Source organism: Grampus griseus (assembly GCF_964374135.1).
Source record: "Grampus griseus genome assembly, chromosome: 17".
In the NCBI taxonomy this organism is placed as follows: Eukaryota; Metazoa; Chordata; class Mammalia; order Artiodactyla; family Delphinidae; genus Grampus; species Grampus griseus.
Genome location: NC_139011.1, coordinates 24,163,463 through 24,188,326, shown reverse-complemented (window position 1 = coordinate 24,188,326; position 24,864 = coordinate 24,163,463). Strand labels below are relative to the sequence as shown.

The window sequence follows — 24,864 nt, the reverse complement described above, 5'->3', positions numbered from 1 at the left end:
TCATTTTAAAGAATTGTGTCCAATTCTGATACTCAAAGATTAACATAACATAAAATGTACACTCTTGTCATACACAGTATCATAGCAAAACAGATACGTGATAAGGTCTGTGATAGATTTGTGGACAGATGCTGTGAAGCATGAAGAAGTAACACTAATTTTTATCTAGGGAAGTGACAGTAGACTTTATATAGGATGCAATTTTTAACTTGAATGTTAAGGAGGTAAGTAAGAATACTGAAGAGACATAAACCATTCAATGAATTTGAAAAAATGTAAAGTGCCAATAATAGTTTACTAAGAACAAATAATTTTCAAAAGCATAGCATAGTGGACAAAACAATGAACCAGGAGTCAGGCAATATGGTTTTAGGTCTTGCTAAGCTACATAAGCTTACTGTGTGTGTATATATATACACAGACACATATGTATAGAAACTAGGGTCTGAAAAGGTATATATAGCATATTTTTTCAGGGCCAAGTTTTCTTATATGTAAAATGAGGATGATGAAACAATTTTTTTCTTCTCACATATTGTAATCTACTGAAAAAGGAGAACTCCAAAAAATGTATATCTTGATTTAAACAACAAATGTGTTCAGTATGACAATTAGGAACAACAAAGCTGTCATTTTTTTTTCTTTGCGGTTCGCGGGCCTCTCACTGCCGTGGCCTCTCCCGTTGCGGAGCACAGGCTCCGAACGCGCAGGCTCAGCGGCCATGGCTCCCAGGCCCAGCCGCTCCGCGGCATGTGGGATCTTCCCGGACCGGGGCACGAGCCCGTGTCCCCTGCATCGGCAGGCGGACTCTCAACCACTGCGCCACCAGGGAAGCCCAAAGCTGTCAATTTTTAAGTGCTTATATAAGTTATATTTTACCAGTGATTCTACATGTATGGTTAGTTTGTGGACATATGAACTGGACAGTAGTGAATTGTGATGCTTCAAAAACTGTATCTACAATGGTGTATTATTAAGTTTATGGTAAACTGAATAATGGTCTCTAAGGAAATACCACAATGCTGTATTTGGCCTGTAGTGATATTGAACACATTTAGCAACTTTGTATACAGCAGTTCACAAGTTGTGTTTACCAAATTAGTAGATTACAGAAGTTAGAAAAGATAGCTAAATTAGAGTTTAATGAGACTTACACATGCTGGAAAAATGATGTGGGAGTAATAACTAAATTTGAAAAGCAAATTAAAACTTAACTGAAATTTAAATGAGCCGACATGTACAATAACTTTACAATGCTGCAATTAAACCTGCTTCAACTAAATTATAGTGTCCAGGATGAAGATATATAAAGTCTCAATGTCTTTGCACTGCTTCGATCCAGTCTATAGTATCAAGGTAAGATTCAAGGAGCTACTTTTAAGAGATACATTGACAATGCCTTTAATACTGGACATCTTAAGCTTTATTAAAACTAGATCATAAATATTTTTATCATAAATCATATTTTATAAAATTTATCATAATTATTCATGTCCATATCTGTCTCATAGGCACACTTTAAATTCAGTGTGTAAAATTACTATGAATTAGGGCTTCCCTGGTGGCGCAGTGGTTGAGAGTCCGCCTGCCGACGCAGGGGACACGGGTTCGTGCCCCGGTCCGGGAAGATCCCACATGCCGCAGAGTGGCTGGGCCCGGGAGCCATGGCCGCTGAGCCTGCGCGTCCGGAGCCTGTGCTCCGCAACGGGAGAGGCCACAACAGTGAGAGGCCTGTGTACCGCAAAAAAAAAAAATTAGTTAATTAAAAAAAAATAAAAAATAAAATAAAATACTATGAATTAGCATGTGGTATGATGGCACACAGTGCATACACAGTGTTTGCCAGTAAAATGACTATCAAAAAAAAAAAAAACCCTGTGATTTGTAGTATTTTCCAATTTTAACAGTGTAAATAGTCCCAACAGGGCCAATGTCCAAATACCAATGGACTCTCCATTGTATAAAAAATCTGAGATTGTGAGAAACAATTGAAAATATACTGGTAGCTAGCCTAGAAAAGAAGTAACATCAGCAATTTCCAAATAGTTACAACATTCTCCATGAACAAGAATTCAATTTATTCGAAGTAGCTCTTTGAAGTATACCTCAGACTAAAGTTTAAAGTTATAGAAGAAAAGATCCATTTTTTAACAATTAGCTAGAGCTACTTTGTATAAGGAAGCACTTTTAAATAGTTAACCAGAGCTACTTTTCAAAATGGTAAAAAAAAAATTAAAGAACACTTTAAAAAATTATAAACAAACAGGGAATTAACCACTTGTCTTCAGGAATTCCATAGGGTCATTCTACATTGAGCAAAGGACTGAATTTTCTAACTCAGTGGTTTACAAATTCCGTATGTCCGAATATGGGCAGCAGATTATTTTGATGGTTCCTCAGTTGATTTTAATGTATAGGAATGAGAAGTCATTAATGAAATTATTCTGTGATTCTTTGTGTGCCATTGTTATAATGTTACAATTACAAACTATTAAGCATAATAAAAAGCAATCCACAACCATGAAATTATTCTCAGTAGTTGAAGGGCATAGTAAGACCTTCCTCGTGAACTTAAAAATTAAAGAAATGAAGTTGCCAACATTCAGTGACAGAAGTTGGCTGACCCAACAGGGTTAGCAGAAGGCTAAAACAATAAGAGTAGACTTAAGAATTTCTTTCAGTTAGGCAGCATGGGGATAATTCTGAACAACTAGAGCTGTATTCAATAGTTTTTGTATAAACAAGGACATTTCTGATCTAAAGAGAAAATAAAGGTATTGACCAATATAGAAATAATTTAAAAAGAAGCAAAGAAGCATTACCATGCTTGCATTTCCACTTGATGTAAAGAGAATATCTGCAACAAAATCTCTGGATCCGGAGCCAAATCAGATGCTATGTTATCTAAATTTCTTTAGTTCCTTTCTATTTTCACTAAAGCAAGTCTTGGTTTGCTGTGGAGCTTGACTGCAAAGAGAGCTGCACTATAGCAACCTTCACACCATTCTATATTCATGCCTAGCATAGCTCCTGGCAAATAATAAAAACTCAAATATATATGTTAATGTATTACCACAGAGAAGCAGCAGTTCTTGATCTTCATGTCACTCCTCATTTTCAGTGTGAATTAATAGATTGGAATTCTTTTGTCAGCCTTAATCTTGGTGGTATTTATTTATTCAAAGCCTTTTTGTCTCCTGTGCATAATGAAGAAAGAAAATCTCTAGACCTCCAAGTGGAGGGCCAGATGAAGCCTGCCTTATCCCCAGGCAAACACATCCAGGTCCTCTAGTTAAAATACCCATAATTGTTTCATTTTTACATAGACAAATAACTTTTACATTGCTATTTTCTTTATTTAATCATTCATTGCCTTATAGCCATCGTCATAGATGCTTATATTTTCTCCATATTCTGTAGGTGGTAAATAAATTCTCACGTACAAATAGGTATTGTGGATTTGTTACTGTTTGCTTGTTCTTGTGTTCTATTTTGTAAGTAATATTATGTAAATATTTAAGATAAATTCTAACTACGAGGGCTCCAGCAAAGCTAGCCGTATTCACTCCTTCAATAACATCATGAGCTCATTAGGAAAATTGTGTATGTGTGTCTGTTTTCTCATCACCTACTATCTCCTCAATTCCTTGTAAATTGATTTATGCCTCTACCACTCTACTGAGACAGCTCATTAAAAGGTTATTTATGAATAGCCAAATCCAATAATCCTTCTAAGAGCTCTTTTTCCTTTACCCTTTAATGTCTTCAGTGTTGTACATCTTCCCCTCCTGTTTGAGAACCCTTGTATTCCCTACCAGTCAACCCTCATGGCTCTCTTCCAAACTCTATCAATTGTTTGTCTCTGTCTCTTTCATTAGGTCATCACTTACTTTCTACTTTTAAAAAAGAATGACCTCAAGGTTCTATCATTGAAATTTTACCTCCCCCCACCTTTTTTTTTTTTTTCCTCTCTTTACGCTCTCTACTATTCAGGTATATTAAAAAATAATGGTTATACAGAAGCCTTCCAAATGCAGGGTTGCTGTGAGGATTAAAAGAACTAATATGTTTAAAGAGCTTTGAAGCATATAAATTTGATAGATGGTACTAATTACTGTATTTTTCTCGAAGTCTAAACATACTTTTTCTAATGTTTATTGGATGTCAACAAAAAATGTCTTACCAGCATCTCAAACCCAAGCTCTAAAAATCAAGTTCTCCCTTTTCCCAATAACCAGCTGCTTCTTCTGATCATCCTATCTTTGTTATCATCACTATCCTTTTAACTTAATTTTCCATACGGAAAACACTTCCCCCTAAAAGTCTTAATCTGTGGAGAGCATATGGTTTAGTTCAGTCAGTTAGGTCAGTTTGTAGAATATATCCAATCACTATACATACATAATAATCTGGTTCAACTTCTTCATTTTATAGAGAAAGCAAATGAGGTCCAGAAAGTCTAAGTAATAGAGGTTAAGTTATCTGCTGATGTTTACATAGCTGATCCCAGACAGCATCAGATTTGTACCTACTATCCTATGTAGCTTAGAACTTTTTATGGAAAGAAACATTTTGAACGTATAAAGTATAAAGATAAAATGCTGTGAAGGAGAAAGTAAGTCATTTGTCAAATAACCTCTCACAGAAGGGCAGTGATATGTATAGCCATTTCATTATAAGAAATTACATCAGGAAAGATCATTTTAATTTATGAGAGATTGCTGATTGTCAAGCATGGGATCATGCTCTCTGGCTGCCTCTCCACGTACTTGAAGTTAATTGATATCCTCCTAAATCCTCAACCACCAGAGACACAGATGCCAAGTTAAATTTACAGTTAGGAAACTGTTAAGTTATGATTTCGGTGATACCACCAAATCCTCTGTGTTGCTCATTCTTTTCTGACCTGTGCCCTAGATCAAATAACTGCTCCTTCTTCTTTAAAACTGAAACACCCTTATTAGTAAAGAAAATATATTTCTTGAACTCAATGAATAAAAATATATATCATTACAATTATTAATTACGGGTTATGATGAGATTCTTGTAAAGCTGTATACTTCAGTAAGCGTTTAGTTTGTGAGACTGAATCAGCTAAGCTAGCTTTTCTCAAAATTAGGACTCAGTGCTTCTGAAATACATAAAGCCTAAACCTAATCTTTCATTCCTTGTGCTTATAGACTTTATAGCATTCTAGACCAAAAGAAATACTAGCCCCATATTTCCAAATTAACCATATTAATTTAATATAACAGATGACATGGAGTTGTTGAACTAATCATTCATTGGCAACACATATATGGTACCAGAAGCTTCAGAGTAAGATCCTTTCAGTGTATTATGCCAGTCTTAGAATGGAAAAATCTTAAAATTGTAACAACTGCAAAATTTTCTTAGCGGTAAGTAATAGTTAAGACTATGGACTTTAGAAGCTAGAATATATGGGCTGAAATCCTGTCTCTACCATTTACTAGCTGTGGACCCAGGTAACTTATTTAATCTCTGTGCTCCAGCTTCCTTATTTATAAAATGGCAAGATAATACATACATCACAATTTTGCTATTATGATTAAATAAGCTTATAGAAGTAAACCATGTATTTGGTGTTATTATTGCTATTATATATGAGAGGAGACATCATTTGGCACAAATTATTGTCAATCTCTACAATTTTCATTAGCCAGACCAGCTAAAGAAACACAACAGTTAGCCATATTGATCCTTATACTAGCATAAATTCAGGCATTAAAATATTATCACAGTATTCATAGATGAGATGGTTTTATTTCTCAGGGAATCTTGTGTCTGCAATTTTGCTTTGTTTTCACTAGATGGAACTACTAATAGTTGAACTGGGTAGATTTAGAGAGTCAAGAACTTGAGAAAGCTAAATTAATGGAATTTTTCCAAGAACAGGAACCCGTAGGCAGTTTCCTTTTTATAAAATAAAATAAACCCTTTACTTGAAACTGTTAATCTGTGGTTCATCTGGACTTTCTTGCTATTTTATAATTTGAAACACTCAAGCTCAAGGTGAAACCAGTTAATGATGAAAGACCATATGTTAACCTCCATAATTAAAAGCATGTGCTAGGAGGGGAATCAGTCTTTCTAATAGAAATCAGTGCTTTCCTATTTGTATTTTTTCACCTGATTCTACTTAAAACTACACTATAAAAGTATTTCATAATAGCATCTCCTTACCCATCTGACCTTCTTTCCTCACATTGATGTACTGTCTTACCAAACATTTTTGCCTGACACAAATTATCGTATTTAATCCTCACCCCAACCTAGGAGATAACTTTACAGGTAAAAAATAAAAACATAGAGGTATTAATTATCTTGCAAATTCAGGGAATCTGAAGTAAAGCCTACATGCCTAGCCAGTTTATTTCTCACATATGCACATCATCACACACTTGGGGACCAGAGAAATCATAAATGGAAGGGAAGAAATAGCAAAACCTATTGGATTATATAAATTACAAGACATGATAAATTAACCACTTCTGTATAAATCATCCATATCTACCTTGATGTTATATTTATTCAATTACTATCAAATTTTGGTTTAATTACAAAATGGATCTTTGGCTGGCTTTAGATTTGCAAATTAAGTTCTAATTCTACTGAATTATATAGCATTACATAGCAAGATCAGCAACTTAAAAATACAATTTGAAATATTGGTTTGAAAGGTATGTAACCCCCTTTTAACTGATGTCATTTCTTTTGTAAGATGAACAAAATCTAAAATTTTTTTTTTTTTTTTTTTTTTTGCGGTACACGGGCCTCTCACTGTTGTGGCCTCTCCCGTTGCGGAGCATAGGCTCCTGACGCGCAGGCTCAGCGGCCATGTCTCACGGGCCCAGCCGCTCCGCGGCATGTGGGATCTTCCCGGACCGACGCACGAACCCGTGTCCCCTGCATCGGCAGGCGGACTCTCAACCACTGCGCCACCAGGGAAGCCCTGATTATATTTCTATTAGAGCCTATTTTAAAATTATTCCATTTAATGTTATACCTCAACAGAAATTGACATCATTCTGTACAAATTATTTTTAAAAGCACACTGGTTCTAAAGTCTCCTATGATGGAAAAATCTTCCATTGTACTATTCTTAATAGTGCAAATTGTTCTCATCTGCTGTGTAAAAGAAGTTTAAGTATTTAAAATCTGTAGTTGCATAGTCAATTAAGCTTTGCTGTGCATCTGCTCTGTTCTACGTCTGATGGGAAACTTTCAGAATAGTAAGATTAACACAGATGCCATGCTCCCAAAACTTATGAAACGGCAAATATTTAAATTAGCATAATTTAGATTTAAAAAGATTTAATTAAAAAGATTTAATTTCAGATTTAAAAAGGAGCTAAGTCTATCTATCACTCAAGGTTGAAGTGCTTGCATGAGAGACACTCACGGTCCATAGCAGTGGACAATGAAAACGTTTCTTTTTTGTGTGCTGAAGATGAGAAAAGAAATGAAGAATCAGAAAAAATAATAACATATCTAACTGAAGGAAGTGTTTTTACATGTACTTTAGAGAAAAATAACTATCATAAAAATTGAAATAACAACATAGGAGGCAGAATTCATAAGTTGTGAATATTTGTGCTTAAATATACAATTCATAAAAATGGATATACTTCTCATTTTACTTGTGTTTATTCGCTGTCAACAAAATTTTATTGACTGCATTTGGGGTTTAAGAAATACTTGAAGTGTATGTAACAGTGTTGTTTCTTTGATCAAAACACCCTTCTCAGAACTTGCTGCATAGGCAAAGATCACTTGTTCCAAACCCTGAGCCAATCTAATTGTATCCATTTTCATGGTTTTCATGCAGTCTAGCTGTACATCTTACAGGTGGCTTCTCTGAGATTCTCTTGTGTACTAACAATAAACAAGCCAGCTTGAGAGCCTCTCCACTGCATTTTACGCAAAGTCTACTTTACAAGACTGTATACAGAATGTGAATTGTCAATAATAGTTTGAAAGAAACAGAGTTGGAACTTGAGAAGGAAAAACCAAATGAATGGAAAGGCAGTGAAGATTTATTTGTTTGTTTGTATAATATAGTTTTGAGAAATGTAAAGGGACCATATCCTTCTTTGTTAAGATAAAGAAGGGAAGGATCTTAGAGGTGGGGTTTGAGATGTTGATGGAACCAAGTCAGCAGATCCTGCAAATTATCTCCCATTTATTAGTTTGGGATTTCAATAAATGGAGCTAAATGGAGAGTGTATTGTGGAGAGTGTTGGAAATTTACTGTGGTGTACATAGAAATTCCTTCCTTTAGTTGTACCAAGTTGAGTAAAACAATTCATGTTACCCAAAGCTCTTTCATCTCAAGCTTCTAAATTTACTTTTTTTTTTTTGCTAAAGTCATCAGAGAGGACAAGATAGCAATTTGCATAGACAATGGACATGTTTGGTTTTATCTTACATTAATAGTTGAGATTTTAGAGCTTAGAAAAACTGGTTAATATTTGTTGTATTAATAAATATCAAATCTGGTTTCTTACACATTAAATCATTAGATCACAAAGAAGTGAGTTTCATGGAATGTGGAAAGGGATAGGGAGATGGCAATCATGAAGTAGCATGTTGGTGCAAACATTAAAATAATGTGAAACATCAAAGTAATCAACGTGAGGGGAATAAAGAAAATGTAAAATACAGGATAAAATTTGGTGAAGGTCTTAACCTTGTAAAGATAGATCATTCTACTTAACTCCTGTCTAGCAAAATTGGCATTGATCCAATGCCAGCATTTCATCAAATGCCAGGATTTCAGTATAATCATTCATCGATCCTTCTATTGCTCTTTAAATCACAGATTAAAACAAAACAAAGAATAACAAAACATAATCTACTTACTGAAACACTGTTTTCCCAACATACATAAGTCTCCAATAAAGATGAAAAAATTAGAAATAAAAAAACTATGACAGAAGCAGTTATATTTATTTATTTTACCCTTTGCATGTGTTGACCTTGATAAGTTAGTTCAAGGTTTATTTCATGTGAATCACTAAATGAAGGGGTAGAGATTTAAATTTAAATTTAAAAGGTTTAGAAGCCAATGAGGAGTTCTGAGGCAGAAACAAACATGTAAAAAAGAATGGGTAAGAAGCACAATTTGCTGATTACAAACTATTATATAACTGTACAAACACTGTTATAGAAATACATGTGAGATCTTCATTAATACTGCATAAACTAGTTAATATCAGTTCGCTGAACAGATGGGAGTCAATAAACATTTTAATTGAAAATTACAAGAGAAAATTACATTAGATTAAATCACAAAATGATGACTTTCACTGGAAAGTTTCAAACAATGTCTGTAGGATGTTAATACTTACCTGTGAGAGGATAAAGATTTAATATATAGAATATGTAAATAAAGATGTAATATATTGATATTTCATGATAAAAGAATCACATCAAAGAACTAAACAATTTCACAATTTTCTTTGGTATTATGTTCACAGAAACCCTCCTTCAAAATGAAGACTGTCTTCTTTTAGGGTAGTGACTAGATTTTCATCTCTATATTGTCAAAGACTAGGCAAGGGCATGACGAACACTGGCCCTCAATAAATGGTTGATGGCTGAAGGAATGTGCGGATGAGTCTCAGAACTGGTACATAAGCCACTGGTTCTTTCTGTGGAAATAAAACCTACTGACGACTATATCTTTCACAACTTCTAACTTAAATTGTATCAATATAATAATATTCAATTAAAAATAATACTGTCCTAATAAAAGGTGTAATAAACCAAACTTGACTTAACAAAAAGAAAATGATAGAAACAAACATTTACATGAACTAGCACAAGATGTAACTTAATATGTCTAACATCTTCCAATTTCTCTTGAGGCCTTTAAGAATTTTACTTTTGAAAGAATGACATAATTAGAATGTACTCTTTCTAAGATAGGTAGATTGCAATAATCTATGCAATGACAGGTAAAAAGTAGTGAGCTTCAAAATATTGAAAAATGGCTGATTCCTAAGGACTTACACATTGGTAATATTTAAAAATTAAGTTCAAAATGTCATTTCTGATTTTAATCTATTAATATATTAATGAACACTGACAGACTAACACAGATATTAAAGATTTCCTAGCACTTTGCTAGAAAATTGATTTTAAGACTTTCTGTTTGACCTCCTTTAAAAAGGTTTAACAGGTAAAAGAGCGCTCAAGTACTAGTAGAATTCAGGGATGAAATTTTTTCTTTTCAAGCCATGAAAAGAACATTGAACATAAATTCAGTGCAGGTAATCAGGGGGCTGTCAGCATTTCTATTGCAAACTTCATTTAAGAGGGTTTATCATCTCTATCATCTTATACACTATTAAGCCAGAAGTTGGCACACAAATTAGCAGCCTGGATGCAAATTTGTTAACACAAAACATTTGAATCAGTTCAGCTGTTTTGATTTAGACATCAGCCAAGAAACCTTAACTTAGTGTTTCTCCATATATGTGAACACTGAGTAAATATTTTGTCTAGTTTACATAGTTCAGTCAGTTAGAGCACAGAGCCAATAAATTCAAGGTACTGTGTTTCATCTCCAGGAGATTCATTTGTGTTTATTCTGCGTGTTCTCCAAACGTTGATCTGTTATCTCGTAAATGCAGCTTTTAGCAACACAGAGCTCAATATTAGAACATACAGATAGATTGTCATAAATTCATTACCAACATTTGGGGGAAATTCAAATTACACCTCCACTAACAGAATTAGAAAAGTCGTATCTGTATATAAAAATATAGTTTAAACATTGAAACAAAACCATTCCTAAAAATTACAAATTATCTGATGTTAAAGTCTTTTAACAGTATCTTATTGTGCTTTAATAGAATAACAATGAAATAGACCAATTTTCACTTCTCTATATTAAAATACTCAAAATCAGCTTAAAATTATATTTTTCATTGATTCAGTTAATAAACCCCAGGTACCATTATATGGTATTCTAAGAGAAAATGAAATTAAAAACATTTTTTCTTCTTAGATTTCATATATATGTGTTAGCATATGGTATTTGTTTTTCTCTTTCTGACTTACTTCACTCTGTATGACAGACTCTAGGTCCATCCACCTCACTACAAATAACTCAATTTTGTATATATATGGAATCTAAAAAAAAAAAAAATGGTCATGAAGAACCTAGGGGCAAGACGGGAATAAAGACGTAGACCTACTAGAGAATGGACTTGAGGACACGGGGAGGAGGAAGGGTAAACTGAGACAAAGCGAGAGAGTGGCATGGACATATATACACTACCAAATGTAAAATAGATAGCTAGTGGGGAGCAGCCGCATAGCACAGGGAGATCAGCTCGGTGCTTTGTGACCACCTAGAGAGGTGGGATAGGGAGGATGAGAGGGAGACGCAAGATAGCTGATTCACTTTGTTATAAAGCAGAAAGTAACACACCATTGTAAAGCAATTATACTCCAATAAAGATGTTAAAAAAAACCATTTTTTCTTCGTATTTCTTTCAAATCAAACAACATGCAGAGTGTGAACAAACACACAAAAAATAGATATTTGAGAAATTACAATAATATCAAACAGTGAAACACAGCTGATAATTTTATTAAGTAGCTGTGAATGAATAAAGAGGCTAATGGGAACGTGAACAAGCTCGAGAAAAACGCATTTTAATTATCAATCTGTTTCCCCTTCCCTTCACCAAAATCATGCAAACAAAACATCAAGTCAGTTTACGATTTAAAATTTCAATAGACTAAAGTGAATTATTACAATTGGATCAATTTTAAAATGGAGAAGTGGGCTAACAGTCAATTTTCAACATTAAATAAAATTCTGGAATGTATAATTGTAGTAAATAGACTTGGAGACAGATTGCGGTTGTAATTTATCCCTAAATTTTGGCAACTTTGGAGAAATCTATACCTAACTGTTGTAAGATGCAAAACTATTCAAAATAACGATGTCCCATAACAGTGTCCAATGTAATACGTATATTCTATGAATAATACATCTGAGGGCATTGTTAGGATATCCAAGATTTAACATTTAAAATATAGGTTTAAATGACATCTCTAAAAATATACCCACAAACAAAATTTTAATAATGTAAGTAGAAAAAAGGTAAGTACATATTTATATTGAGACAGTCTAAAGTTCAGAAAGGACTTAGGTACAACAGTGCTTTTGTTGCATATGAAAATACATTTTATCACCTTCAAAGGAAAATGTGATGCTAATTTTGAGTGCTTAAGTATAATTTAATATGTGTATTTTTTCTTTTTTAGACAATGATGTATATTTCAATGCCCCCATTTAACTTTTAGTTAATTTTTAGATTGCTTGTTAAGTTTCTCATTTACCAATATTATTACCCTCATGTATCTGTGTCTCTTGACACAATCGCTTCAGGAAGTATTGTTTTGAGCCTGGTCAGGATTTGGGCACAGGCACAGTAGTCTCTCCTCTCAAGGTGCTTTATTCCCATAAACCAGTTAGGACTAAATAAAAAAGCTCATAAGGCAGTACCCAGTAAAAAAAAAACATGTACTGGACAGAGAATTGAAAGACTATTTCACATTCCCTTGTTTGGCAAGTCTCTTCACTTCTCTGAACTTTCTCCTCTGTATGTGAAAATGTACACCTATACCTGTGCTTTTAACTAGGATGCAGTTATGGGAAGAAGTAGAGCAAGTGGTTGAAGCTTGGGTATGAATGTTTTTTTCTAAAGCACTTTGCCTTGAACCCACAAATAAATCTAATGCACATTCCCTGTTAGACACTAGACAAATAAGTCATAAGAGTTTTCCCATCGTTAAAACTCTATAGAACTGAATGGAAGAGTAGGTACCAAATGGAATAAATTTATTTGCCATAGCTTATGACACAACTGGTAAATAGTTTTATGCCCACATATTATTTTATATGTGAAGTCCATAAGTCATTTACTTTCATAAATTTTTAAATTTTACTCAGGAGCACTGGGTTAGAATTTAAGGGTTATATGTTTTGATTTGTATTTTTCTTTTTTGTCCTTAATGCACTAAATAGTTTTATATCTTATATTGACATATTTAACTTTGTATTATTGTTCATTTACTTCACTTACTGTTGCTTATAAAACTGGAAAATAGCTTTCACATCCATCTTACAGAATAATTTAGAGAATAAAGTTAGGCAAGTTAAGTAAAAGATGTTGAAAATTACAAAACTGAGAAGTTATGTATTACTGTAACTGTGATATATATATATATATATAAAACATGATGTATTTATATATAATATGTGATATATATATATATATAACATGGATATTAATTTTAGGCTTTCTTTTAAATTCTCAAGATTTCAGTTTTTCTCTTAAAAGTGAAGAGGTTTAATTAGTAACTTGGTCATTTTTAGTTTTTGTTTTGTTTTGTTTTTTGTTTTTTGTTTTTTTTTGCGGTACACGGGCCTCTCACTGTTGTGACCTCCCCCATTGCGGAGCACAGGCTCCAGACGCGCAGGCTCAGTGGCCATGGCTCACGGGCCTAGCCGCTCCGTGGCATGTGGGATCTTCCCGGACCGGGGCAGGAACCCGTGTCCCCTGCATCAGCAGGCGAACTCTCAACCACTGCGCCACCAGGGAAACCCCGTCATTTTTAGTTTTAACGTTTAATGAGCCTATGAACTTAAAAATCTATTATCATTTCAGATTTCATTCAACCACTAGCTAACCAACGATCCTGGAAAGTCACTGCACCTCTCTGACCCCAGGAAATGTGGATGATTTATAAATGGAGATGATAATCTGTACATAGGAGATAACAGCTATCTCACAAGATGCTTGTTAGGATTCAAAACAGGAAAATGAGAGAGAGAACCACTTTTGAGATGTGGATGACACACTCTATATAAAGGGCTTAGCACAGAGCTTCCTGCTGCTCATATTTTATGCAGTAAATACACATGCCTACTTTGGTACCATTTCCCCAAACATAATAATGTCTTATATCCTATCTATATATGAAGCACCTCTGAGTATTCTGGAGTCAACCTGATGAACTTGTATAAGGGAAAACTATAGCATAGTTGTTGTTTTTTTCAGTTAAAATTGAATAAACCCTCTTCTATGAGTCTATTTCCCTTTATAAATTTCCTTTCAAAATGGTATGCAACCCTATTTTTTAAGTTGTCATAGTTAAAAAAAACCCTTGCCATTACTTTAAATTATGTAATCATAAATATTCCTTTAAAACTTGCTAACATAAAGCAAAGGAAGGAAGAAGGACTTTATAATTTTGAATGTTACAAACTCAGCTTTTAAGAGAATCACTCATTACTTTTTATGTATTTCAATCCCTTTCTGAACATTTAGACACTTCAAATTTAGCAACATTCATTATTTTGGAAATGTTACTCCCATATCTTGAAGAGACTTTAGAAATACTTCACATGTCACTAAAATTGAAGATAACCCCTTCACATTATTGATTGTTCTTACACTATTAATATTTATAAAATATATTATTACTTCTATGGGAGTTTTGCATGATACCATCATTTATATAGATCATGTGAGAGAAATGTGCAAATGTAAATACAGATGAGAGAGAATGCATAAATCTCAATATAATGTGAATATATTAAAAACATGAATAAAATAAATTAGGAACAGATTTTCTAGATTTAAAAGCCTTTAAATAAACTGTGCCCAGATTATGAGAAGAAATAAATAAGAATTTGATTAAGTAATAGCCCTCTAAGTTCTTTATGAGAGATTAAAAAACTCAGTACACTGATTTTATTTTTATAGGTTTATGATGTCAAAAATAGACTTTATTGAATATATGATTAGTTATTTATTTGATGTGCATATTATAATAGTCTTAGAAAATATTTTCATTCCACAATTGTTTGTTTTTTTGTCTTTTACCAAATGGGTAGTTAACATTAAAATTTACCACAAAACATAGAGTCACTAATATTTTTGCATAGTACTAATTGGTATATGGTACTCAGATATTAACTTTTGTGATTATCTTCATTGATGCCATCTGAGAAAACTCTGTAGTAAAATTGATAAGGTACAGTAGAAAGAGAGTTGAACAGGAACTTGAAGACCCAATGATCTAGTCTCAGTTCTGGAGCTAATTATCTTTGTAACCTAGTAAAAAAATCTCTTGTCCTTTCTAGGCATGTGCATTTTACTGTATAAAATATGAGCAGTGAACTAGCTGGTATGTAAGAATTCTTCCAGCCCTGGAAATACCATGGATTTGTGACAAGATGAATTAACAAATTCATGTAAGTACATTAATAAATCAATATTAAAATAAATCAATATTGCTATGCAATGGATAAAATTAGCCCAGGAGTAGGAGTAACATATTTAAGCTATGGGTCTGCTCCTGATTCATAGAGCCAGCACCCAAAGTAACTGTGTAAAGGTGATAAGAAGAAATTTCAAGAGTGTTTCTCTAATGTATAATAGCCTAGGAACTTAGCCAAAGTGAAATAATAGTGAGAAGATGCTACATTTTTAATTTACTGCTGTGGACAATTTAGGACTGGTAGTGTTAGGGATGAAATGTGTGGGAGTTCATACTAGCTTTGTGCATGGAAGTGTATTTTAATAATACTGATGATAGCTACTAGTGTCAGGCACTATATATGTTACATATATAATCTTCCTACTGAAATTCTAGTTTCCTTTTTAATAGATAATGAAACTGAAGCTTAGGAAAATTGAGTTGCTAGTACAAAGATAGTTGCTGGCAGAATCATTATTTGACTTCAGGTCTTGGTGGCTCCAGAGCCCTTGCTCTTTCTACTTTACTGTAGTGCTTCTCAAATTTTAGATCACATCAGAATTACCTGGATGACTTGTTAAAAACACCTATGTCAGTGCCAACTACCAGGGTATCTGTGTCAATAGGCCTGGGGTAGGGACCTGAGAATTCACATTTCTAACAAGTTTCCAAAGGATGCTGATGCTGCTTGTTTAGGAACACTTTGAAATCACTGCAGTGCAAACATTTATGAGCAAATAGAATGATATTGTGATATCTAAAGGCACCTGATTACCACAGATATACTTGTGAATCAGGTACAAGGTATAGGATGCATATGCTAATCTTATAAATTTTGACTTTTTAGAGATTTCAAAGTGGGTTGCAGGGTGACAGGCTGTGATTATATAAAAAGTATTAATCCTTAAGAATCCTCAACTAGCACCAAGCAATAGCATAGCAAAAGGTGTGATGGCATGAAATGCGTTTGATAGCTGCAAGATTGGAGGCTTGAGAAAAAGAAAGATGATCACCAGCCCTGAGACCATGAATACTGGAAGGTATTCAACAAATTGAATTTTCTCAGTGACATTCCTGTAAAAGTGATATTCCGGATGAGAATGAGAGCCTTACGAGGGGTCTAATTCAGAGAAATTCCTGTAGACATGGAGATTGATCTCCCTGGAAAGTACCATGAATCACCCCACCTGCTGAAAGAAAAGATGAATTGGTAATGACAGTATCTGTTCTATCATCCTTACCAGACCTCATCCAAAATCCAAATTAGAACTGTCACTGTATCTATAAACTACACACCCCTTTGGATTATGAGTAAGGGGAATGGAAAAAAAGAGAAAGAGAAGCTATGTTTTAATGTATGTATAGATAAAATAAAATGGCCTTAAGTTTTATTGGCATCTCAGGCATTTTCCCCTAATCTTTTCGTTAGCAGACATTTTACTTTTAATTTCTCCAACGCTGGAATTCAAAGTACAAGATGGCATATTTTGTCAAATAGTCATGTTACCTGAAGTAACAGGTTCCTCACCAGACATGTTGCTTGGTGCTTCAAAGTTATTTCGCAAACTGGACAAAACATTGCAAGTATTTAATATCCTGAAGCCCTTTCTGGAAACCCTGATATTAAGTAGAAGAAAGTAAAACTTTTGGAACACAAGGAGAAGTATATTTGCAGCCTTAGGGAACTTAAGTTTAGTTGCTTTTGCTTTTTTGTATTTGAGATTAGACAAGTATTTTAGCATTAGAGGGTTTTTTTTCCTATATGCATACAAGGGCATTATTAATTGCTACCTTTCTTAATTTTTGTTTTATCAGATCTCACTTTTGATAAAGTTTTACTATATTTAGAGCCCTGTACGGATGCCATTTGCTACTGCTTTATTTTAATATTTCACTGTTTCCATAGACACCAAACTGTGTGTTCAGGGAAAAGGCATGTGTACCCCAAATCTATTCAGCTAGAGCATAAATAGTAATGCTAATTAACATCGTGAACAGTAATAACTACCGCAACTAAATCTATGCCCCTGGAGTACTTAATCTATGGAGTAATTCTACCCCTTTTCTCCTTGAAGGATCTCAAAGGCTCTGGCATCAGGTTTTCAAAACCTGAAACCTACTCCTTAATTATTTCTGCTCACACACTCACTCTTCCTACATGGACTTGATGCAGCCCTCACATCCTTCCCAAACCCCTCAACACCAAAAGATTCGGGGAATTTGATGCTGCACAGTGACATTTCCAAACGATTTCAACAGGGTAACTGTGCAGTGGAAGTTCAGCTCAGAGCTATTGAAGCCTTTTGAGGGCAGTAAATTGGGTTGGCTTACCAACTCGGTGGTGCAAAGCCTCCCCAAAGGCGCCGTGTTCAAGGAGAAGGGATCCGCCTGCTGCCTGAGTCTATGTTTCTTTCTTTGGTCGTCCTGCTTCTTGTTCTTTCTGCATTGCGCTACCGTCCCCGTGCCTGTCCCTCTTTCAGCCCTCAGCTGGCCTCTCCAGCAGGTCTGGGAGAGGACCACTTGGCACCCGGGATGACCCTGTACTCTTTCATTTCTTCTGCCCTTTCCCCTAGGGTCCAACGAAGCCCTTGCGGCGCTCCAATATTTGGACTGCCCCCTGCTTGCTTTCCTCCCAGCGGCAGAGGAGGGCTGGGGATGAAGGGCATGGTAGAGGAGTATCAGTCTCCATGACTCATTCCCCAGTGAGTTTTTCGAACTCCCGGAGAGCCTGTTGTTTCAGTGAGGGCAGCGCTGAGGTCAGCATGGGGAAAGGGAGCTTTCTCGGCGCCTGCACCGGATCGCGCGACAGCAGTGGTTGCAGCACCACCGACAGTTCCGGGAACAGAAATATACTGTTTGCTACCCGCCGTCCGTTTCCGCCTTGGACACCCACCCACACCCACCCTCGAGGCCTCCCGAAGGATCCTCCGTGTTGATCCGCGTGTACCTCCTCCTCCCAGCCACACACACACACACACACACACACACACGCACACACACACACACGCACACACCCTCACAATCTCGGCAAAGGCCAAGTCAGGCATCCAGTTTCAACCTCAGGTGGTCCATGAATATTTCAGGTAGTCTGGCCTTCTAGAAGCAAATAAAGTATTCCCAGAGGAAACAGATGGAAGGCAGGGATTCCTGTCCATACTGCAGCAGGACAGGGACACCTGAGGTTACCTCTAAGCAGCTGACTCAGTCCTGTTAACCTCAAGGGAGGGTTTTGATGGTGGCCTTGGCAGTGGGTGGCTTTTTGTTTGCTGTTGTTACTGGTTTGTAAAGACGTTAACCCAACACACCCACCTTTCAAAAGGTCCCTCAAGACACGACAGAAATTTTCCTAACGTTACTGACAGGGCAGACTGTCGCCCTGAGGTCAGAGGAGTGAGGGTTATCAGCCCCTAGCACAAGCGCGGGGCTGAAACCTGCGGCGCGGTCACACTGAGGCGGGCAAAAGGTGCTAATGAGCGCTGCTGGCAGCTCTCCCCCTGCGTGGACACTGCGACCCTTTCCAGTGCTAATTAACTGCGGGAGAAGGTGCGAGCTCCGCTCTTCCAGAAGAGCTCTGTGGCGGGAGTAATATCTCCTTGGAGTCCCAGAGCACGCGGAAACGTGGATCCTTCTCGAAGTCCGGGGTCCAGAGAGAAGCCTTGAAATCACGCTCTAGTACACGGTGGGGGACGCGGCCCACTAGTTCTCACCTGCTGTCCACCGAGGTTAGTGCTTTCTGTACCTTTCCTGCAAGATGTGTGTGCTCCCCCAGGAACTCCCTAGAAGGAGCGTGGGGAAGCACACAGCGGGTGTCTGTTTACGTGGGCGGGACGTTTAAGCACAACTTGGAGATTCACAGTTTCTATGTGATTGAAACCTAAAACAGACACGCTGCAGCTGCAGACTGCATTTCAGAAACCTCTGCTTTCGTGTGTGTGTGTGTGTGTGTGTGTGTGTGTGTGTGTGTTTCAGCCTGAAATAGGCATGCATCAAGTCCAAGGTGCCCCCGCCCCCCCTCCACAGCCCAATTTGGTGCCCTCCATGGCCTTTTATTTCAGATGGCGCCAGGAGAGAGAATGCCCAGAAAGGGTTGCCTCTCTCTTCAACCCCACTCGAGCGATTCAGGCCTACTACTGAAGGACACTTTGTCTTCTACTCTGAGGCGTTTTCTCGCACTGAGCCTCTTTGTCATTGCTGTTGCAGGCAGAGGTGAGATAGTGGAGGGATGAAAAGTGTGGACAGAAAGTGGAATTCTCCTGGCAGGAGCTGTTCACCTGGAAAAGCACGCGCCTGCGACTCGGACTTCCTGAACCCTAGCACTAGCCTAGATTAGGGCCTGCAAAGCTCTTAGAAGGATTCCCCATCCGGAGCTTCCCCGTGGGCCTGGAAGACCAGAAGAAAAACAGCGTGGAAGACAAAAGCAGCCGTAGACATTGGGGGAAAGAACATTTAAGCCATTGCTGCAATCTTGGTTTTCGGAAAAGCCTTGAGACTGAGGTAAAATTACAATAAAATAAGGAGAAGGGGAAGAAGGAGAAGAAACAACTGGAAAAATTGGCACCACTGGGCGACCGGGAGCAAGTCTAAAGCATACAGCCTCTGTAGGTTTGTGTCTCAGAATTTGAGAACAGTGTTCCAAGTTGTAAAATATAGGAGATGTCCTTCAAGTGGAAGATAAGTGACAGTGAAGGATCTTATTACCATTAAAAATTTTTAATAGTCCGTAGAAAAATGATTTTGGACGGGATCAAAGCAGAGTGTGAAATACTCCTTCTTCCCAATGTCCCCGAAACTGGAATATATTCAGTGGGTCGATTATCTCAGTCCAAATTACGGGAGCTGTGAGTAGAGGAGAGGGGTCTCATTCACAGTGCCATTTAAAGCAAACTAACGCGCTGTTCGTTTCTATCGGCGCGTCTTATCTAAACTATACGGTAGGTACGGGCAGCCGGGCTGCAATTGCAAGCAGCGCTGCTCAGTGTTTGTCAGGCTGGCGTGCTCGCCCAGCTTCGGAGACTCCCTCTCCCTATCTGCCCCTCGAATGTGTTTTGACTCAACAGGTATCACATGAAAACTCGCACTTAACCCCCGGTCATCTTCTAGCAGGAGCCACCTCAACATTTTTCCTGCCAGGAACTGTCGCTGGCTCCTTGCGCCTCCGTCACGCGGAGCGCGCGTCTAGCTGGCAGCCCCAGGGCCATCCATTAACCACCGACTCCCAGTGGCAGGCGAACTAAGCATAAATGCAAGGCTCCTCACACGTCGAGCCGGCGACGAAAACCCCTTCTAAGCACCCCGAGACGCATTTTGTGCGCTAGGCAGTGTAGTTACGCCGCTGAGGACAAGCGTTCTGGCTTAGAGCTGTGCTGAGGCTGGCTGGGGGGCGGGGTGTCAAGCTTTGAGGAGCAGTTTGGGATTACAAGGCAGTTGCTGCCACAGAGATCAGGGACAACTTCTTGGCATTTAAGGATGTAAATTAAAATTCGAGACATGACACCCATCCTTGGTCCTAACAGAGGGAGAGGTAACCCTTCCAGCTCCCTCCACCCAAAACATGAATTATCATTTCCACTGAATGCAAATGGACTGCCTTCTGTGGGGGGACAGCCAGCTGCAAGCTGTACAATAAACTGTTTCATAGAGACGCGGCCCGATTGCGGTTCAGAGAGGCACTCCTTTACAAAGGAAGAAGCGTCCAGTTTGTGTTGACAGCGGTGGCGCGCCTGGGCCAAAACAACCCCCCTCCCTCCCACCACCCACCCCCGACACACAGACACCCGGGATTTGAAACTAGCTTCACTAAAAACGACATCCCTCGCGTCTATGTGAGCTGCCATGACGGCATGAGTCATAAACACCTCCTGAGTATTTTTTGCAGCAATTAATGGGCAGCAGGGTGCAGGAGAAGTTTTAGAACGGAGCTGGGGATCTATTTTCTCCCGGAGGACAGCTCTCCTTCCAATGATCCTGACTGTCCCTTGCCCTCCTGCTTAGGAATAAATTTTACATCCTACCCACTCCCTCCCCTTGTCTGTTGTGCATGTGACACTCACTCTACCTGTCTGAACGCTGAGACTTGCTGGGGATTTTCTTTTTGGTCGTCAGCTAATGACTTTCCTCCTACCTTCATTCATCGCCAAAGGTAGCTCATTAACATTTCGTGGCGTCTCAGACCGTTTAAAAGCCCCATTTTAAGCGAAACCTCTACCACAGAACCTATGGAAGCTCCTCTATCATTTATCAATGCAAAAGAGCCCACGTAGAAATAATTCACATATGCATGCACACCTTCATGTTGGTGTGAGGGATGCGTGAAAGACCCCTGTGCCCTAATGCATTTAAAATCAGCACATTCCTAACATGTCGGTAACTTTCCTACCTGAAAGGGTTAAAAAGCATTTACACGAGACTCTTTAATATAAATATTCCAGCCAAAGCATCAAACACCACTGGTTTGACTAGAAATCAAGGTAATCTTCACCACCAAGAAAAGTCTTGCAGAGGAATTCTGCCTGGATATCCACTAGTTAGAGGGTATACGAACCAACTCACGTATTCGTTTGAGCATACTGCAAGAATATTTATTGAGCACAAGCTCAATCACTGCATTGAACGCCAAATCTGGCAAGCAAAATGCATTTCCTATCTGAGGGGGAAAAGAGAGCTGTGAATCAACTCCTTCTTCTGTATTATCATGATTATTTTTATCTGTGCAAACTGCAAAGAAGCTACCCCTCTCCGGCGACAAGTCAGCTCACCTCCATCCAAAGCAGAGGGGACCCCCGAAAGCAAACCTACCTTTCACACAAGACACCGTCAATAAAAAGACGAGGTTCCAAAACGTAAATCCACTTTGAGTCCCCATTTTCTTCATCAGGATGAAGTCTAGGCGGCCACATTTAGCGCATTTTCTCGTGTCAGGCTCCCGGGGTTTGGATTCCTTCGCTCGGCTCTCCCCTTTGCGGATCCCTTTCATATTATTCGCGAGCTACTAATTCCTGCTCCTAAGCCCGGCGCAGCGGAGTTGCTGCTGTTATTGGTGCGCGGTCACAGCTCGAAGTGAATGGTGTTTCTGGGATACCACAGCAACCTTGACGAGGACTCAACCATCTCTCTCCAACGGGGGCACAAAGTCTTTGCTACTCTGGATTCTGTCTTTTCTTGTGCGTTTTTACCCCTCCACCGAAATCTACCTCGATTCTAGCTCGTTATAGCAACCACCAGAAACCACTGGTGAGCCTCTTAAAGGCCAGCTCCTCTCTTTGACAAACTCCCCACAATATTTGAAATTAAGGGGTTTGATTTCTTTTTCCCCCGAATAGATCAATTCTGCCTGTAAAACAGCCCAAGAAATATTATGTTACTGAGGTCTCTATTGCAGCCTATGAATATAGAAGCATGCTAAAGGAATATTTTAATCGGAGAATCTGTATTGCTTTTAGGGAAACCGTGATGATAAATGAATCGGGCTCCATCGATGGCCATGTCGTTATAATGGGACATGTGTTACTACTGTAGTTGCAGTATATTTCAGGCAGGCGTCTCACATTTATCATCCTGTGATTTAATTGAAAAAGGGAGATCACAGAGAAGAATTTATTTGTACACACGCATTTACATATTCAAGTGCCTAGATGTAAACCCACAACCGGGTTTTTTGATCTTTAGGCAAACCGATTTCATCCTTGACCAGGGCGGAGGTGAGAGGTGGGGAGGGAGTCAGTCATCTCCTCAAAGAGTTCGCCCTTTCGTTCTCCCTACCCCATTTTCAGCTGATGTGTGCTGCAGTTAAACTACTTTATCTGTGGTAGTTATCTGGAACAGACCCACTTGTTTTAATTCTGAATCGGTCCCAAATATGTAAATGGGAGGGTTCTTTCAAAACGGAAAACCTATGTATCTATACGTTTGGACCTGTCCGCGCCAACACACCACTCAAGGGTTAACATTGTACAGAGGAAGAGTTCTTGCGCCATCTACTGGCCCTTGCTAAGCCTCCCGCTTCTCTTTCACATCTAAAAGGTACCCTATTTCCCTCATGCCAAGATGTGGGGGAGCTTTGTCCGGAGACCAGCGTGTTTTGCTCTTGTATGTCAATTTTCTAATCTTTTTTTGGTTGGTTCTGGCCCAGGTCTTATAACCCATATGTTCCTTAGACTAGGCGCCTTTTTGGAGATCTGACCTTTTCGGGAATCTGATACCGTCTCAGGAGGGGGAGCACTGCAGCAATGGCTCCGCAATAGATTGCAAAAGCTTCTGTCTCCATTTGCATGCCGAAGGCTATCAGGGGGATTAGTATCTATCTATAGGGCTTGGTTAAGAGGACTGCCCAATTTGAGTTTGCAGCTTTCCACATTGCCCACAAATGATGGCCCTGTCCCATGTACCACAGACCAGCTTTTGTCCCTGGGCTCGATGTGGAGCTGCCAACTCACAAGAGCAAGCCTATTGCATCTGGAGGGAGTTTTACTCTGGGAAGTGGGCACACTGCGAGCGTCAATAGGCGTACGTGGTGTGTGGGTTCAATCTGCAAGCATAGGAAGGATTCTGAGCTCTCCGGGTACGTGGCATTTTATGTGAGTCTGTGATTCTCCCACGGAGTGTGTGTGTGTGTGTGTGTTTGTGTGTGTGTGTGTGTGTGTGTATACATGGGCACTATAGTGAAGGGTAAGAGTGTGTGTTTATGGAAATGTTGAGGAGTATGATTTTCTATGTGTGGGTGTTTTCCCAAGTGTGTCCGTGAAGTATATATGCGTGTGCCTGTGTGTATGTTTGTGGGGGGCGAGGGGAGAAGAGAAAGAAGAGAAAGAGAAATTTCTTTTCTGGGTAGGGAGCATTAGCAAGAGGCTAAAGCTGTAAATGCATAACCAACCTCGTTAAACTCGGAGAGGTACATTAAGGGCGGTGTGCAGGATACTGTTCCTTCCCACCAGTGCTTTCTCTTCTTGTCCGCATATGCAGATTCCAGGGAGGGGGCGACAAGCTTGGGACTAGACGGAGACTGGGAGGATCAACGGTGAAAACGTCATTAGCCTGCTCAGCCACCTTGGTGGCAGCGCTGGCAGTGATTTCAGTCAAGATGTCAGGATGTGTTGCTGCTGCTGTTGCCTTTGTTGGACCTGCAAACAGGTCCTTGGACTTGATGAGGACACTTGACAAAATCCTACTCACCACATGTGTAGAGCTTAGTCACCTCAACTGATTTCACTTTTCATTAAAAGAAAAAAATCTTGGGTGTATGTAATCTATTTGAACACATTGGTATATATCCAGACAGGAGGAATTTACACCCAAAAACTTTATTTCTCAAAAGTCAGGAATACTTTTAACAGTAATTATTGTGCAAAAATAAACTTTGACTATGGGACCATCATGACTACTACTAAGATACCAGTGTCTGAAATTTATTGTCAAACATGCTAATCCTATAATCCAATTATCTTCCCCTAAATGAATCCTGCCTATAATTTCAATAGGAAGTTGTTAAAAGATTTATCTGGTAGAACCTAATACTTTGAACAATACTATAGTTTCTAGTTTTTACAGCTCATAATAAAT

General features: G+C 38.2%; 1 protein-coding gene across 3 annotated transcripts in view; it reads right to left on the bottom strand.

Moving 5' to 3' along the window:
* The window catches only part of CSMD3 (CUB and Sushi multiple domains 3), a gene marked incomplete at both ends in the record, with an annotated part of 1,078,626 nt that extends 1,056,344 nt beyond the window's left edge, over positions 1 to 22,282 (bottom strand). For all 3 annotated transcript variants that reach the window (XM_082674966.1, XM_082674967.1, XM_082674968.1), the window contains one exon: positions 22,105 to 22,282. In XM_082674966.1, the coding sequence (XP_082531092.1) occupies positions 22,105 to 22,282 (178 nt within the window). The remainder of the gene's footprint in view (positions 1 to 22,104) is intronic.
* Between the last annotated feature and the right edge of the window lie 2,582 nt (positions 22,283 to 24,864).